Source organism: Oreochromis aureus, linkage group 5, assembly GCF_013358895.1.
Source record: "Oreochromis aureus strain Israel breed Guangdong linkage group 5, ZZ_aureus, whole genome shotgun sequence".
Taxonomy (NCBI): domain Eukaryota; kingdom Metazoa; phylum Chordata; class Actinopteri; order Cichliformes; family Cichlidae; genus Oreochromis; species Oreochromis aureus.
The window spans coordinates 23,485,348-23,502,944 of record NC_052946.1 but is presented as its reverse complement, the minus strand read 5'-3'; the positions used below and the strand labels follow the sequence as shown (position 1 = coordinate 23,502,944).

At 38.3% G+C, this 17,597-nt stretch overlaps 1 protein-coding gene across 1 annotated transcript; it reads right to left on the bottom strand.

Annotated features, from left to right (window-relative positions):
* Nucleotides 1–6,839: 6,839 nt before the first annotated feature.
* Nucleotides 6,840–17,397, bottom strand: LOC116316505 (taste receptor type 1 member 3-like). The gene is made up of 8 exons (XM_031735058.2): nucleotides 17,195–17,397; nucleotides 15,009–15,309; nucleotides 14,385–14,741; nucleotides 13,866–14,282; nucleotides 13,573–13,773; nucleotides 11,821–11,941; nucleotides 10,114–10,484; nucleotides 6,840–7,442 (listed from the first exon to the last, which is right to left on the bottom strand). Exons 1-8 carry the CDS (start codon nucleotides 17,395–17,397, stop codon nucleotides 6,840–6,842), a joined length of 2,574 nt encoding a protein of 857 aa, XP_031590918.2.
* Nucleotides 17,398–17,597: the final 200 nt, after the last annotated feature.

Here is a 17,597-nt window from a genome sequence, read left to right as displayed (position 1 = left end):
AGAGGAACGGAAGTTTTTTACCTATAATTAACGAGGTCACAATGGTCAAGGCACCTTTTTAAGAGCAGGTTGCACTATAGCATGTTTAAAAACAGAGGGAACATAGCCAGAAGACAATGATGAGTTCATTAAAAATAGGATATTGGGCGCAATTACATCAAAACCATCCTTCACAATGCGAGGCGGGAGAGTATCATGTGCAGAACTAGTAATTTTTAGTTGCTCGACAATTTGCTTAAGTGTACAGAGTGACACTGGCTCAAACTGATGAAAAGTTAAAGCACATTCTCCAGTAAGAGCAGGGCTAACCACTGGGGGGAGTGAGGATTTGAGAGATAGAATTTTATCAATGAAGTAGTTTAGAAATTGTTCACAGAGAGCTGAGGATAGAACCATTCAGACAACAAAGGTCCTTCTTGAACAAACCAGCCACAGAGACCAGCCTGCACAGCGCAACAGATCTCTGCCTCTCATATGCAGGTGAGAGGCAGAGAATATGTCCTAAAAGTCTTAACTTCAGCAATCTTCTAAAATGTTTCATTATCTCTTGATAGTAATGATTTTTTAAAATTGTTTTAGTTTTTATTTTTACTTTGTTATTAATATTATTATTATTGTTATTATTATTATTATTACTACTACTACTACTACCAATGATAATAATAATAATAATAATAATAATGATCTTTCCTTAGTGTCCAGCTTTCCATACAGCTCACTATAAACATTTTCCTTTGGCTTTTTCGCAGTTCTCCTGTCTACTTTCTTCATGTTCCTGACTGTCCCACTTTTTCTTAGCCTTCGTCTTCTTTCAGGTATGTTCTTTCTCATTCCACCACCAAGTCTCTGTTTTTCTAGAAGGTGCACCAGACACAATCTTAGCAGTTTCCACTTCAGAGTCCAGAGTGCTAACCACTACACCATATTTATGATATATATATCCTAAAATTACAAAAACAAAACAGATGAAAAAATTATAAGAACATAGAATTAAAAAACTTTCACACTTTCAGCCTGTTATATACTTTATTATATTATACCTCTCAGCTGGGACAGCTCAAACCTTTTTCTCTCAGTAAAGCTAGTTTCTGCACACTGCACATTGTGGGACAGTATTTCACAAATGTTTCCTCACCTGTAGTGAGATGGACAGAATAATGGAGAGAGTGGCAGTTTGGAAAATGGAAGTGAAGGGCAGCTGAAGATGACACACCAATTCCCTGGGCTCCCCCAGGAAAAGCAGCAGACTGAGGAATGCTCTCATCAGGCCAAGCACAGCCACAAAACGCAAGGGTCCCCCAGAAGCCTTTAACAGGGGGGTTCCTCGGTGCATCAGGAACACGACACCCACCGCACCTTGACATACCAGCAGCAGTGTCACGGCCGGCATCATTATCACAGCATCCTGGCTGTCCCAGGTAAAAAACTTAAAGATGGGGTCAGTGCAGTTCGTGCTGCGATTGTGGGACCACTGACGGTCTGGACACTTAGCACACTGGATATCATCTATGAGTGAGAAAGCACAAAAATATGGCTTAATTAAAAAATATGCCATTAAAAACTCTTATCAGCTCACAGCTGTATGTTATGTATAATTTACTGAATATGTAGACCTTCCTGTTTATGATGTGCACGAATGTGAAAATGCCTTTCGGTTCTGTGTTTTAATTAAAACTATATTAAAATTAGCAATAGTATATTAATATATTATGCTACATTGACTCTAGAGGTGCTGGCAAGTAGATTTTAACTAAGCCAGAAAGAGATTTATTATATTTCCTTTTTCAAATGCTATATTAAATTAACCTGCTGGCTTAATATATTTAAATAACAGCTTAACATGAATCTTTTATCTATCCTTTGACAATGATGCAAATAGGCAAGGTCACATATCTCTGACAAGAGTGGACAACCACTTTACCCTCATTTGCCTTGTAAGTTCCTGCCAGTCAATGCAGTCAAAACAGCAGCACTGGAAGCCTTTGACCCTGCAGACCTGGCCTGTGTCACAGCTGGCAGAACAGGTGGACACAGGAACCTGCAAAAAAAATGGGGTAAAAAAAGAAAAAGAAAGAACACTAACTCAAACTTAAGATTAAGTTTAAAACTTTCCTTTTCGCTAAAGCATACAGTTGGACCAGGTTACCCTGAATGCTTACTTAGTTATGCTGCAATAGGTGTAGGCCATGATGCATTGAGCATTTTTCTTCAGTCACCTTTCTCACTCACTATGTGTTAATAGACCTCTCTGCATTGAATCATACTTGTTATTAATCTCTGGCTGGCTTCCACAGCATGCCTTTTGTCAAAAGCAGTAACACGTGTGCATTACCATATTTTCTGCACTATAAGGCGCACTTAAAATCGCCTTATAATCCGGTGTGCCATATGTATGAATTCTGGTTGTGCTTACTGACCTTGAACGGATTTTATGTGGTACACGGCGCTCAAAAATCTGTCAAAAGATGTTTTAGCACGATCCCACATAACAGACAGGTCTGGCCCAGATCTGGTGTCAAGCTGGCACTGCTGGCTGACTTCTGGCATGGTAAGTGGTATGTCATCCACATATGGGCCAGGCCTGGTGTAGATGGCACTGTTTATGTGATGGCATGCCACATCTTGCCCGGTTGTGGTTTGGTTTATGTGGCCCAGGTTCATAGAAAACAGGTCTGGCCCGGATCCGGCATCAAGCAGGCACTTCTGACTGACCGGTGTCATGGCAGGGTGTATGTCAACCAGATGTGGGCCAGGTCTGGCAATGATGCCACTATTTATGTTCCTATTTTCGTATTTCAGTTAGAAGACCCAAATGCCATGTTGCAATACTATACTGCTATGATAGCCAACGTTTCAAATGCAGGTTTGACAGGCTTGTGAGTGTACACTTTATCCAAAACCTAGTGAGGGTTTATCCATGTTTACCACTGGGTGGCTGTAGCTCAGGCGGTACAGCAGGTCACCCGCTGATCAGAAGGTTAGTGGTTTAATCCCTGGCTCTTCCAGGCTGCATGTCGAGAGTCTGAATGTGCATGAATGCAGTTAGGAAGCAATCAGTTTAGAGAAAGTGTGTGAATATGGCATGTTGTATAGAGCACTTTCAGAAATCTGTCAGAATAGAAAAGTGCTATATAAGAATCAGTCCATTCACTGTCTGAACAGAGTTTTGTCATGTTACTTTTGTACTATTATGTTTCGGCATATTTTGTTATTACATGGCTTGATTAAGGTACACATTAGGCTGACATCTGGGGCCAGAGCTGAAACTGTTCTGGGCCAGCACAGGACCACCAGTGTGTGGTGGTCCTAACCACAATACGAGGTTAGTCATTAATATACTGCAACAACATGGGAATAGAGCAACTGTGAGAGAATTCAACATTAATGACACAATGGTACGGAAGTGGAGGAAGCAAGAAGAATAAGTTGAGTAAAGTTTGACTTATCTGACTGTTTTGATTCGCTTAGTGCACCTTATAATCCAGTGTGCCTTACGGTCCAAAAAATACGGTATACTGATTTCCTTGCTATTGCTATTTCCTACATTTACAATTCTAGGACCAGAAGAAAATATTTGTTTTTGTTGAATTCATTTATCAAGTATGGATGTTACATCTATTTTATATTACACCATCATGAAGTAAAAAGTTTATATGTAACTATATAATTATAAACAGACCGAATTTGTAATAACATCTAAACAATCTATAAGTATCTTTTTCACCTTGTTTTTTTTATTCATTTCTTCTACTCCAGTTTCTTTTTCTTCATCCATTGGGCCCAACCAAGTGCACCCCAAAGTAGCAATATGAACTCGACGTTACTCAGCTATTACTTTGATAATTAACGTGTAAATACTTTTTAAATTATTACTGTCTTCTTTATCCTCTCTATTATTATCTAATCATTATTAAGCTGTAATGCAACCAATATTTTACTTCATTACAAAAGTTACCTCTGCGGTATGCCATACAAAGAGATTCATGCAGATGTGCAGTTCTTGGTCAGAATATTCTGCCACAGTTTGGAAATCCAGTTGAGATGAGTTTGTCCAGACCCACTGAATCACATCATATCCTATGTTTGGGTTGGTATGTTGGTCAAACTCTATACGTGTGCCATTGATGTTAACAGAAGTGTTCCTTAAAGCCTCAGACAGCTGTAAATATGTAAATTATTTTTATTATTATTTATAACCTTGATTCTGAATTGTGTACTATGGTCAATAAATTAGAAAAAAATAAATCACCTTCCAGGGATAGATTTTTCTTCCAGATCCCCACTTACAGGCAGTTGAACTGCATTCCAGCAGGTTTCAAGAAACAGCACAAAGCCAGCAGAATAAAATGTGAAGCCATGATGCCGATAAGCAGGAGACAGAACCCAGAAAGCGTCAATGTGCTTATATGTCAGCACATCATGGGCGATGGTTTTATGCAAATTCACCTGTAAATCATATGTCCTCCTTGTCCTGACCGCCCACCCTGACACTTTAAGAAGAGGAAGTCATGAACAAAACCAAAAATGTACATATGGATGTGGATATAAAAGTTTTGAAATTATTAAATGAAACATTTTCAGTCATGTTGGAACATTTTAAAATTCAGACTATTATATGTGAAAATTGCATAACACACTTTTGTTTAATGACCTCAACAGTTTTCATATAGTTAAACTATTGCATTTTATCAACATGTAACTAGACGTAAAGGCTGACTTTGCACATTTCGTGTGTGTGTGTGTGTGTGTGTGTATGTGTGTGTGCTGTGTGCTGTGTTGGTGGTATTCATCTTTCCGGAGAATTTTCCAGACATTTGTTTGTGGTTTAAAAATTTGTTTCTCTTTGGCATCCATCATCACGTAAGCACTTATGCCTTCCCACCTGCTTACTGAGATCAAAACCTTGCCTGTTGATGTTGTTTTTCCTTTTGCTAACTTCAGCCATTTTTGTGGAAATTTATACTTATTTTTTTCTGTTGTTGATGCCATTTTGTTTTTTGTTTTGCATGCAATGTTGCTCATCCACAAAAGGCAACCGACATAATAGCCCCCACTATATTTGCATAATCTTGCAGTGGACATACAACTCAGCCTTCAGTTTAATAAGTTTTAGCTCATTTGTTTTAGATTTAGAAAAAAATGTATATAATATATTTGAATTATTAATGATTTCCTTTTTGATATGCCATGATTTCCCAGACTACCTCAGTGCAAATTAATGCGAACCACTAGTGTGTTCCCGTTTAAATGACACATTGTGCTGTACTTATATTTGTGCTGAATGTAGACTGCAAGTTGTTTTCTTCTTTATTTCAAAGTCAAATATCACACAATGTAGTTCATAATCCAATATTTAATTTCACAACTTGCAAGTATGAATACAACAAAGAAAAAAAACTGTCAGTTATACAACATCAAATCTGCTGTTAAAAGATTAAAAGCAAATTATAGTCAGTGACTCAATAAGGCTCCAATAAAACATATACCATATTTTTCGGTCCATAAGGCGCACCGGATTATAAGGCGCATTAAACGAAACAAAACAGTCAGATAAGTCAAACTTTAATCAACTCGTTCTTCTTGCTTCCTCCACTTCCGTACCATTGTTTCATTAATGATGAATTCTCTCACAGTTGCTCTATTCCCATGTTGTTGCAGTATATTAATGACTAACGTCGTATTGTGGATGGATTATCTCAGTTGTTCTCCTGACTGAAGTTTGGTCCGTTTTCAGCATCCTGCCATGCGATTGCATTTGTCCCCAACCATTGGGAACCCTCACCTTAACTCTTGTTGAGTGGAAAAAAGTTAGCGTTCATCCCCCAGCTTCACTGTGTTTATTGTATCCTAACATAGCTGTGTCACTAGCGATCACGTAGCACATCATTATATACCAGTTAGTCCAATTTCAGTAACCCTACAAACATCACTGCCGTTTAGTTTTCTGTCTTCATTTATTTCTGAAGTGACAGCAGAGTTGTGTGTTTTAATTTTTTCAGAAATCTGTCAGTCAGAACATGCTATATCATTTTTAGATGGAAACTAGCGAGCTAACTTCCTGCTAACATCTAACTCCGTTAAATTTAATAATTTTTCTTTTCATGGATGCCTGGATATTAAACTTAATTGTTACACCTGGTAAAGCAACAACGCTGATCATTTTATCAAAGATGAAAGAATTCACAGTTTTTAACTCTCAGTGATGCCGCAGTGTTTTGGACCTGAAGCGGACGGAGTTTTGGACCCAGATTACTCTGTGAGGCTCCTGACTTCCGTAGACGATGCTCCGACAATCCATCAAGCCCTGCGGCTTTGTCACTTACCAAAGTCGTACTAAAACATTTTTTGACAGATTTTTTTAGCGCCGTGTACCACAATCGGTTCGAGGTCAGTAAGCACAACCAGAATTCATACATAAGGCACACCGGATTATAAGGCGCACTATCAATTTTTCAGAAAATTAAAGGATTTTAAGTGTGCCTTATAGTGCGGAAAATATGGTATATTAAAATAACACAGCTCACAGTTACCTACTTTTAGCTACAGTTTTGTGACTAACATTAATACAAGCAAAACAATAAACCTGAAAAATAATCCCTTCATAAAAAAATTCACTTACAAGTTAAGTTGTTCATAAATAAGCACAAAGCACTTTCTGTGTTATGTATATACCTCACATTTTTGAGTAACTCAGAAACGATGCATCATATAATCTAATGTGATGGTACAATTTATAATATGATAAGCTATGGTATATATAACAACCATTGTCTGTGATGAAAGAAAATAAATGTAAGTTTTTCAGATTCTTTGATTTACTTTATAAACAGTTTAATTGTCTATTGTCCTTCCTGTGCTTTTGGTTGTGGCTCCTCTTCTGTTTGAGTTGGTGGGACGCCCTCTAAGAAGGTACAGAAGTACTTTGCTGTGTTTAAGTCAGGTTTCCTTAACAACAAATAGCATTTTGGAAAGTAGTAGGCTGCCAACAGTCCAAAGTTGCTTGCCAGGCTGAAATAAACATGGACAACTGACCTGTTCTTGTTAGCTGAACTATTGTTTCCTATGTAGATTGGAATAAAGATCACCCAAATGACACAGTAGATCAGGGTGGAAAAGGTGATGTCCCTGGCTAGGTTATATTGATGAAGAGGCTTCACTGCCATGAAGGTGCACATGAAGGATACAAGGGCCATTGCACCATTGAAACCCTGCATTAAGGCAAATCCAATCAAAGGTGAAACAGGACACAAGAGGAATGATTCTACAAAGTCTATTGTCATATTTGCCACATATTCAGACAACAAAGGTCCTTCTTGAACAAACCAGCCACAGAGACCAGCCTGCACAGCGCAGCAGATCAGCACAAACAGCCAGCTCGCAGGGCCTCTTAACATATGCAGGTGAGAGGCAGCCATCTCTGGGAACTCTGTCACATAGAGTATCTGTTTAAAAGGTAAGGTTACCATCTTGATTATAATGTGTACTTTTTATTTTATCCTACAATAAATGATTTATTCTGTCATAAAAGTCTTAAGTTTGGCATCAATACATACAATTCCCATTTAAAAAGCTTCGGAAATTTCTTGAGAAATTTAAACTAGAAAACCTGTCAAGCTGCAATTTACATTTGTCTGTCCAAGCAGGTATGTGATCTGATAGAGAGACTATGACAAAACAAAATGAAATCTGAAATACAGACATATTGCACAAAAAAGCTGAATATATTAGAACAGAGGTTCTGGGCCAGGATCCGAAAACAAATGTTGCAAATAAGGTACAATTTTTTAAGTGTGGATGCTTCATTTAGAAACAAAGAGAAAATTTGAAGTGATTTTTGGGTAAATATCTTGAAATTGTATATATAGAAAAGACAATTCATGTTTTTTATTAATGTCAGTGTGTTATAAATATTAATAGTACCTGGACAGACAGAAACTCAGCTCAAGTATGATTTTGCTGTAATACCAATCTGACCCATCAAGTAAGAGTTTATGAGGCCTCATATTTTCACCACCTTCACTACCTCTATGTCTTGCATCTTCACTTTTTTACCCACCTCCATCTAATTCACACAAATATATTCTGATTGTTTCTGTAAAAATATTATAAAACTTTTTGTAGACAAACAAACAAAAAAAGCTATCTGGACTCCATGGATAATTTTAGATCAATCGCCAGGCTTTCTTTTCTTTCAATTTTTTTTTTTTTTTTTTTTTTTTTAGAAAAGCTTAATCCTAAACAACCCTAATAACATTCACATACTCAACACACTCAATGACTGAATCCAACATATTAAATCATGGATGACCCAGAACTTCCTTAAGCTAAATAAAGACTGAAGTAGTCATTGCTAACCATTGCACAATAAACACCGATCAGGCAAAACATTATGACTACTAACAGGTTCTGATAGAAAAGTGTCAGAATACACAGTGCTTCGCAATTTTTTTGCATCCGGGCCTGCATAGCTGCAGATCAGTCAGGGTAAACTTGCTGAGCTCTGTCCACTGCCGAAAGCACCAACAATGGGCACATGAACTGGACCATGGAGCAATAGGAAAAGGTGGCCTGGTCTGAATAATGTTTTCTTTTACATCTCGTGGATGCGTAGGATCATGTGTGTTACTTACCTGAGGATCATCTGGCACCAGGATACACTATGGGAAAAAAGAAGCCTGGTGGAGACAAGGCAATGTTCTGCTGGCCCCATCATCCATGTGGATGTTACGTTGACACATACCTAAATATTGCTGCAGACCATATACCCTTTCATGGAAGCAATATTCCAAGATGGCTGTGGCCTCTTTCAGCAGGATAGCGTGTACTGCCACAAAGCAAATATGGTTCAGGAGTGGCTTGAGGAGTCTCGATCCAAGTGAGATCGAAGGAAATGTTGCTAACATCTTGGTGCTAGATACCACTGCTCTAGTGGAGTCCATGCCTCCATGGGTTAACCCTGCTTTAGCAGTACAGTGGTCCCTCGTCATAACGCAGTTCACCTCTCCTGGCCTCGCTGTTTCGCTGATTTTTTTGTGTGCAATTTTGCATGCTTTTTTGGGGGGCGGTTTGTTGTTGTTGTTTTTTTACAGCGCACTGTGTTCTGCGCCCTGATCGGCTGTAGACCATTGTCAATCAGTCTCCTTCGTGCTGTGTTTCCTGTACAGTACAGAATGCGTTCAGCTTGTCAAACGTAAATCTTCAATCGCTTGCAGTTTGACTCTGAAGTGCTGTACTGTATGTTTGTAAGTTTTCTCCCCAATAAACACAACAATGCCGACGAAACGTTTTGCACCATCAAAGGCACCTGCGGTAGCACCAAAAGGCAGAGGCAGATGCTAACCATCGCACAATAAGTGGGTCTTCTGGACGAAGTTCTACCTTTTTGGAGGAAGGTAGAAGTTACCGTATTTTTCCAACCATAAGGTGCATTGGATGTAAGGCACATTAACCAAAACAAAACAGTCAGATAAGTCAAACTATACTCAACTCATTCTTCTCGCTTTCTCTACTTCCACACCATTAATTCATTAATGTTGAATTCTCTGGCAGCTGCTCTACTCCCATGTTCTGGACCTAAAAACAGGGTGTCATTTTTGTTTTCTTTCTATAATAGTGGACTTATTTTTCTAGGAAGGTTTGAACTTTGAGAGTGTTTAAACAAGAGAGAAAAGTGTGAAAATGGTCGTGCCTGTCTAAGAAAAGTGTATAAAGTGTGTAGTGAGGGGTTTAACGGCCTTAAAACATCTATAATAATTGTAAAAAATAAAGCTGGCTACTTTCATTTCACCTATCGTGGGTTATTTGTAACCCGCGATAAATGAGGGACCACTGTAAAAGGAGGACCAGCATGATAGTGGGCAGGTGTTCATAATGTTATGCCTGATCGTTGTATAATGTCTATAAGTGATATTTGTGTAGGTTCTAAGTAATTATTAGAATAACACAAACAATAACACGCCCAATACTACAAACAGAAACATTACACACTTTTAATCTGTTTTACATTATGCCTCCCAGCTGGGAAATTTCAATTTTTTTTTCTCTCACTTAAGCTGATTCTGTAGTTTCTCCACACTGCCATCGGGAGGCGGCATTTCACCAGTCTTAACTCACCTGTAGTGAGCTTGAAAGGATAATGGAGAGGGTGAGCGTCTGGAAAATGGAGGTGAAGGGCAGCTGAAGATGACACACCACATCCCCTGGCTCCCCCAGGAAGAGCAGTAGACTGAGACATGCTCCCATCAGGCCGAGCACAGCCACAAAACTGAAGGGACCCCCCGAGGCCGTTACCAGGGGGGTTCCTCGGTGCATCAGGAACATGACACCCACTGACCCCTGACATATCAGCAGCAGTGTACCAACCAGCATCATTATCACAGCATCCTGGCTGTCCCAGGTAAAAAACTTAAAGATGGGGTCAGTGCAGTTTGTGCTGCGATGCTGGGACCATTGACGGTGGGGACACTTAGTACACTGGATGTCATCTATGAGTGAGAAAGCAAAAAATATGGCTTGATTAAAAAATATGCTATTTCATAATAATCAGATTAACTCAATACTGTATTTTATGTATAATTTACTGAATCTGTAAACCTCAAATTTATGGTGTATTGCAAAGAAGCAGTTAAGAAGATCAATATGCCTTTCTCATTTGTGTTTTAAATCTCTAGTTATCATTAGTTAATGTTTTAGATTAGAGTTTTTACAGGGGCTTTGTGTGGGATTATTTCTTGGTTGCATATTGTGACTCTTTGAAGCTACAACTACCACAATATATTCAAAGTAGCTATAGTATGTTATTCTATGAACTAGAGATGCTAGACTATAGAATTTTATTAAGGAAGGGAAAGGCTCTTTTTACATTGCCTGGTTTTATGTCATATAAAATTAACCTGCTAGCTTAAAAAAATAAAAAATATACATATAGAAAATTTCCTTCTCGCCCTTACGAGCAGACTTTATTCTTCAAGCTCATCTACCAGAGGCCTGGGAGCTTGAGGGTGCAGTATTTTAGCTGTCCCTAGGACTGTGCTCTTCTAGGCAGAGATCTTGGATGTTGTTCCTGGGATTTGCTGGAGCCACTCGCCTAGCTTGTTGGTCACTGCACCAAGTGCTCCAATTACCACTGGGACCACTGTTACCTTAACCCTCCACATCTTCTTTAGCTCTTCTCTGAGCCCTTGGTACTAGTCCAGCTTCTTGTGTTCCTTCTTCCTGATGTTGCTGTCATTCGGTATCGTTACGTTGATCACTACGACCATCTTCTTCCGCTTGTCTACCACCACTATATCACCACCACCATTTTGTCCGTCTGTATCTGGAAGTCCTACAGCATCTTAGCTCGGTCATTCTCCACCACCCTAGGGGGCGTCTCCCATTTTGACCTCGAGACTTCCAGGCCGTACTCGGCACAGATGTTTTTGTATACTATGCCAGCCACTTGGTTATGGTGTTTCATGTATGCCCTGCCCACTAGCATCTTGCACCTTGCTGTTGTTTGCTGGATTGTCTCAGGGGCATCTTTACACAGCCTGCACCTGCGCAGCCCATATCATGATAAGTCAGCCTTTATGGATCTTGTACTTAGAGATTGCTCCTGGGCTGCCATGATTAGTGCCTCTGTGCTGTCTTTCAGTCCAGCTTTGTCAAGCCACTGGTAGGATATATATATATATATATATATATATATATATATATATATATATATATATATATATATATATATACACATATGCGTAAATTGTTTTATAATCTCTTGACAAGGATGCAAATAAGCAAATAAGGTCACATATCTCAGATAAGAGTGGACGAACACTTTACCCTTATTTGCCTGGTAGGTGCCTGCCAAACAGTCAATACAGTCAAAGCAGCAGGAATGGAAGCCTTTGACTCTGTGGACCTGGCCTTTACCACAATTTGCTGAGCAAGTGGATGTAGGAACCTGCAAAAGTTGTTTTAAAAAAGGGAAAGGAAAAAGAGAGAACAAAAAAACACAGTATCTCAAATTGCATGATGATTGGGATAAACTGGATGAAAAATCTTTTACATAATATAACCTTCCATAAAAGACTTTGACAGACTAGGTCAGCTAAACCTCAGAACCCTGAATTAAATATCAGAAGAAATTGAGTGGACGCAGATGTAAATATTTAAGTACCCATTCTATTATAGCTTGCTAATAAGGATGTAAGAATAAATAATAGAGACAATAATAAGATGGGAAAAGGAGGGTAATAATATAGGAATAGGAAGTTATTTAATTAGCATAATAATATACAATTACCAAATAATATGGATTATCACTATTACACTGACATAGAGTAGAGTAATATTACACTGAAATATATGGAATAATACATTGATAAAAAACATTACTACAACCTGCTAGCAATAAAATGCTAACACTTGTGCATTAGAATTTTTTTTTACATATGTGTAATAATGAAAACTCAGGGCTGCAAAATAAAAATGACCTCTTTCTTTATAATTCTGTCTTTATAATCTATTAAAGCAAACTTCACCATGATGATTACCTTGAAGGCTTGTTCATTATTGTGGATGATTTTAACATCCATGTTGATGCAAAAAATGACAGACTCAACAGCCTCAAAAATGACAGCCTCAATAACAGTGTTTAATCTGTTATTGGACTCAGCTGGCTTCTCTCAAAATGTTTATAAGAAAGCCCTCCATAAAGCTAGAACATCTTACTCTTCAGCACTGTAGCCAGGCTGACAAAAATTCAGAGCGCTGTTGAGTCAGCCAGTCCGCATCACTGTAGGCGCAGCACCAATTCGCCTGCTGATCTCCCACTCCATTCTCCCCTAACTCTTAAACAAGACCCCAAGATACTTAAAGTCTTCCACTTGGGGTATGAACTCTTCCCTGAGCCGGAGTGGGTATGCCACCTTTTTCTGGCTTCACACTCCACTGCAAACTGCTCCAGAGTGAGCTAGAGGCCATCACCTGATGAAGCCAACAGAATCACAACACCTGCAAAAAGCAGACATGAGATTCTGACTCCATCCAAGTGGAAGTCTTCTGCCACTTGGCTAATTCTATCCATAAAAATTATGAACAGAATCGGTGATAAAGGGCAGCCCTGGTGGAATTCAGGGCTGGTTGGGAAAACTCGGTTGAGAAAACACACTGGTTGGGAAAACTCGCATGATCCCTCGAGTATCTTCGAGAGACTAAAGAGCTGGTCGAGTGTTCCACAACCATGACGAAAACCACATTGTTCCTCCTGTATCCGAGCTTCTACTAACAGATGGCAGCACCCTGGCATGGATTTGGCCAGGGAGGCTCAGGAGTGTGATCCCCCTATAGTTGAAGCACCCCCGATGGGCACAACCGACACAGACCTACAACATCCAGAGCGTTCAGAAACTTAGGGCAAAACTCGTCCACCAGGTCTACCCAGCATCCTCTCTTGCCACCTGATCAAACTCACCACATTGAAAATTAATGGGTAATAACTTGCTATTTCAAGATTGTTCCTTTCTGTTTCCACCGCAATATTACCGAGCTGTGATATAATGTGCAACCAATATTTTACCTAACAAAAGTTACCTCTGCTGTATGCCATTCAAAGTGGTTCTTGGAGATGTACAGTTCTTGCTCAGAATATTCTCCCACAGTTCTGATATCCACTGATGAGTTTGTCCAGACCCACTGAATGACATCATATCCTATGTTCGGGTTGCCATATTGGTCAAACTCCAGATATGTGCCATTTATGTTAACAGAAGTGTTCCTTAAAGCTTCCAACAGCTGTAAAATGTAATTGATTGTTAGTATTATTGATAAGTTTGATTCTAAATTGTGTACAGCTTGGCCTATAATATAAAAATAAAATAAATCACCTTCCAGGGATAGATTTTGCTTCCAGATCCCCACTGACAGGCAGTTAAATTGCACTCCAGCAGGTTATGCAGTGCCTGTGCTACACTGTAAACAGCAGCATACACACTGAAAGCTGATGTCTGCACTGCAGGTGCTTCTACCAGGGTAATATTATCTGGTGACAAGTTCCAGCATTGTGGGCAGGGATTGTTAGTATTGTAAAGATTTGTGGTCGGAGTGGATGTCTTTGTCCGCTCTTCACTGAGTTTCTTGAAAAGCTCCATTGCATAATCGGTGAACAGGCCGAGGGTGTCTGTTTTGTCAAGGAATGCAATGATTGTACCAACTGTTTCAATGTCAGGCAGAGAAGTCACTTGAGCATCGATGGCCCAACTTGTGGTGCCAATCCATACAGCTGTTAAATTACTCCTGATAACCTGGAATAAATTGGATTTGTTTACCAGTACTGAACAAACACTAATAGAAATGAATAGAAATGAATGCATTTCTGAGTTACTTTAAATCTCTGTTTCACCCACCTCTCTAAAAAGGATTTCACTTTGCTCTGGGAGAGAAAACACCACTACCACTCCAACATTGGTCATTTGGATATTGTGTATGATGGTTTTGACAGTTGGCACAGGGTCAGTGTACACTGGAATCAGGCCCTGATAGGCCACACAGATAGATGTGTTGTCTGCCAATTTGGTGAACATCTGCACACCTTGTTGTCCGTACTCCTCGTCACTGCCCACAATTGCTACCCAGTTCCAGCCAAATTCCTCTATTAGCTTTATTATGACATCCACTTGCAATTTGTCACTGGGCACCGTACGAAAGAATGACGGGTAGGAAACATCATCACTGAATTTGTCACTGGTGGCCCCATAGCTAATCTGGTGTGAAAATTAAAAACAGAAAATAAGTGTTAGTTACCTTCGCTTATTGTTGACATATAAGACTTGATATATTTTTATCAATTAAAAAAATGACAATAATATTAATTAAAGACTGGTTATGTTTTTTGTGACACATGTGACATAACCATACGGATCAAGATTTCGATTACTGCACATTATTTAATGCATGCATTGCATGCATTCTCAAATATGTGCAGCAAGAGAAAATATCCAGCAAATTATAAGAAATATGTGTATTCAAACCTGTGGCATCAGAAAGAATCCCAGGAGTTTTCCAATGACTGACACCATTTTTGAGGTATAAGGACCAATCACTGCAGCTACGCTGGTCTCATAGGTGGTGTAATTACATCGCACAGATAGTTCTTTGCTGGATTTTTCAGTGAGGAAGGACAGAGTGGGCTTTACAATAATGGCCGACTGGCTGCATGTGTCATAGATTTCATAACCTAACTTGATGCCAGGGAGGAGAGTCTGGTTTCCGTTGATTTCATCCACTGCGTATTTCATGGCTATAGAAAGTCCCAGTCCAAGATCATTTACACTGTTGAGTCCCAAGAAGAAGAAAAAATAAAAGACTTTTTTAGTCAGGGTCAGTATACACAGTGATTTAGAATCTGAAATTTTAGATATAAAAATACATATTAGATTAAAAAAAAACTTGATATAATGAGTACAAGGAAATGTGAAATTAATGCAATAGAGGTGGGAGATCATGTTATAACAACAATAAAAGTAGAATTGTAATCTTTGGAACAATTAAAATGAAGAAGAAATATCTATTATAGGAGGCAGCAAATGCATTGATGAGACATAATATTATATGCAGTCGGAAGTAACTAAATAAAGTACAGAAGGACATAAATGCAAATTTTAGTTAAACAATACAACAATTTTTACATTGGTTAAAACATAGTCAAAAAGAGTGTGCTGTTATCTGTAACGTAAGAGGGGAAATTATTACACTGAAAAAACATATGTTGGAGATAATATCAAATACTTGAATGAAAATAAAATAAAATGGATTTAAAAAGTATATAAATATAATTAATCTATTGCATATAATGCACAACTAACAAAACTAATAACTGAGGTCGCAATTAAATTAGAAATACAAAAGAGTAACAGGGATTGTGGGAAATGATGGCTACGGTAATGAATGCTTTTACAACACCTTTAAGGATATATTAAGTTAATTTATGTCCAGAGTTTTAAGTTGATTTTTCGGAAAGAAGAATGCTTGACATGAAATTATTATTATGTTCGTCATACCAAAGCAAGAAAAGGACCATATTGAGTGCAGTACTTATTTCTATTTCTTATTTGCTTAACAGAAATAATGAACAGCAATCATAGCAGATATTAAAAAAAAAATAACCCCACATTTATTGAAATTATATACCATGATACTGGTTTTGATCATTAAGTACCTGTGCTGTTCATAAGTCTGGGGAAACCTGCAGTCAGATAATGAAACATTTCTCCCATGCAAAACATTTTGAACTGAATCCTAATGTATCATCACCCAATGTAATGCATCCAGCTATTTCCTTACTTGGATTATTGAGCATGCATAAAGACAAAACTTCATCAGTATTAATGAATAAATTGGAAAACATAGCACTTTTCTACTGTTTTTAAATAATTAATTTATAACCATGACAATTTAAGAAGAGAAAAAATATTTCAATGGAAATGCACTTAAAAGTAATGCATATATAATGCTGAGAAGAAAATTCCATTTAAGTGAAAAACATTCGCTGACTTAAAACATGAAGAAGGATTTGTAAATTTTATAACATAATGAATAAAGAAGCAATTCCACCCAGATTTATAACTAGATATCTTAGATATTGTCTTCTAATACTTTAATTCTTGAGCTAAAACAGGGCGGGTAAGATTTTGGAAGATCTTCACTGAAATGAATTCCTTTGAAAATACTTCTAAATATTATCCATCCATTCTCTTCCACTTATCCTTATCAAGGTCATGGGTGTGCTGGAGCTTATCCCAGCTATCACAGGGCGAGAGGCGGGGTACACCGGGGCCGGCCGGCCTATTCAAACCTACCTGGTTCCCTAAGCCTAATCACTGGTTGTGCCACTCTTAGCAGCAAAAGATGCAATTAAACAACTCTCCCATGCAGCCTATTTTTTTCCCTTTAATAAATAAAGATTGCATTTTATATTTACTCGAGTTATTTTTCTCCAATATTAACATTTATTTGATTATCTAAATCATGTTTGACAAAAATGCAACACCCCCCCCCAAAAAAATACCAAAGCAAAAATCCTTTGTTTTTTCTTTTTTCTTTTTTTTGTTCAGATATGTGCATGTATGTATATATTGTATTTTGTTCTTTTCCTCCTCCTGTTAAAAAATAAAGATAGAGCTCAGTTTTTTAAAGAGTCTTTCATAACCATCCTTACCTGTCACAGGTTATCTGGTTGGGCTCTGTTATGTCACTGAGGTTGTTGTTGAGGTCGTTAATGGGAAAGAGCCCGCCAAGCATAATGTCCCCAGATAAACTGAAGAGGTTGGCAGAAATGTTGCTGAACCATTCAGGAAAACTCTCACTGCAGCTCACTCTAAAGAAACAGCACAAAGCCAGTAGAGTGAAACGTAAAGCCATGATGCCAATAAGCAGGAGACTGAACCCAGAAAGTTTCAGTGAGCTTATATGTCAGTGCATCATGTTTTTATGCAGATGGTTTTATGCAAATTCAGTCCTCATGTCCTCCTTCTCCTGACCACCCAACCTGACACTTTAGAGCAAATTGTAAACAAAACAGAAAATTTACATGTGTGGTATGAACGGATATTCACTTTTTA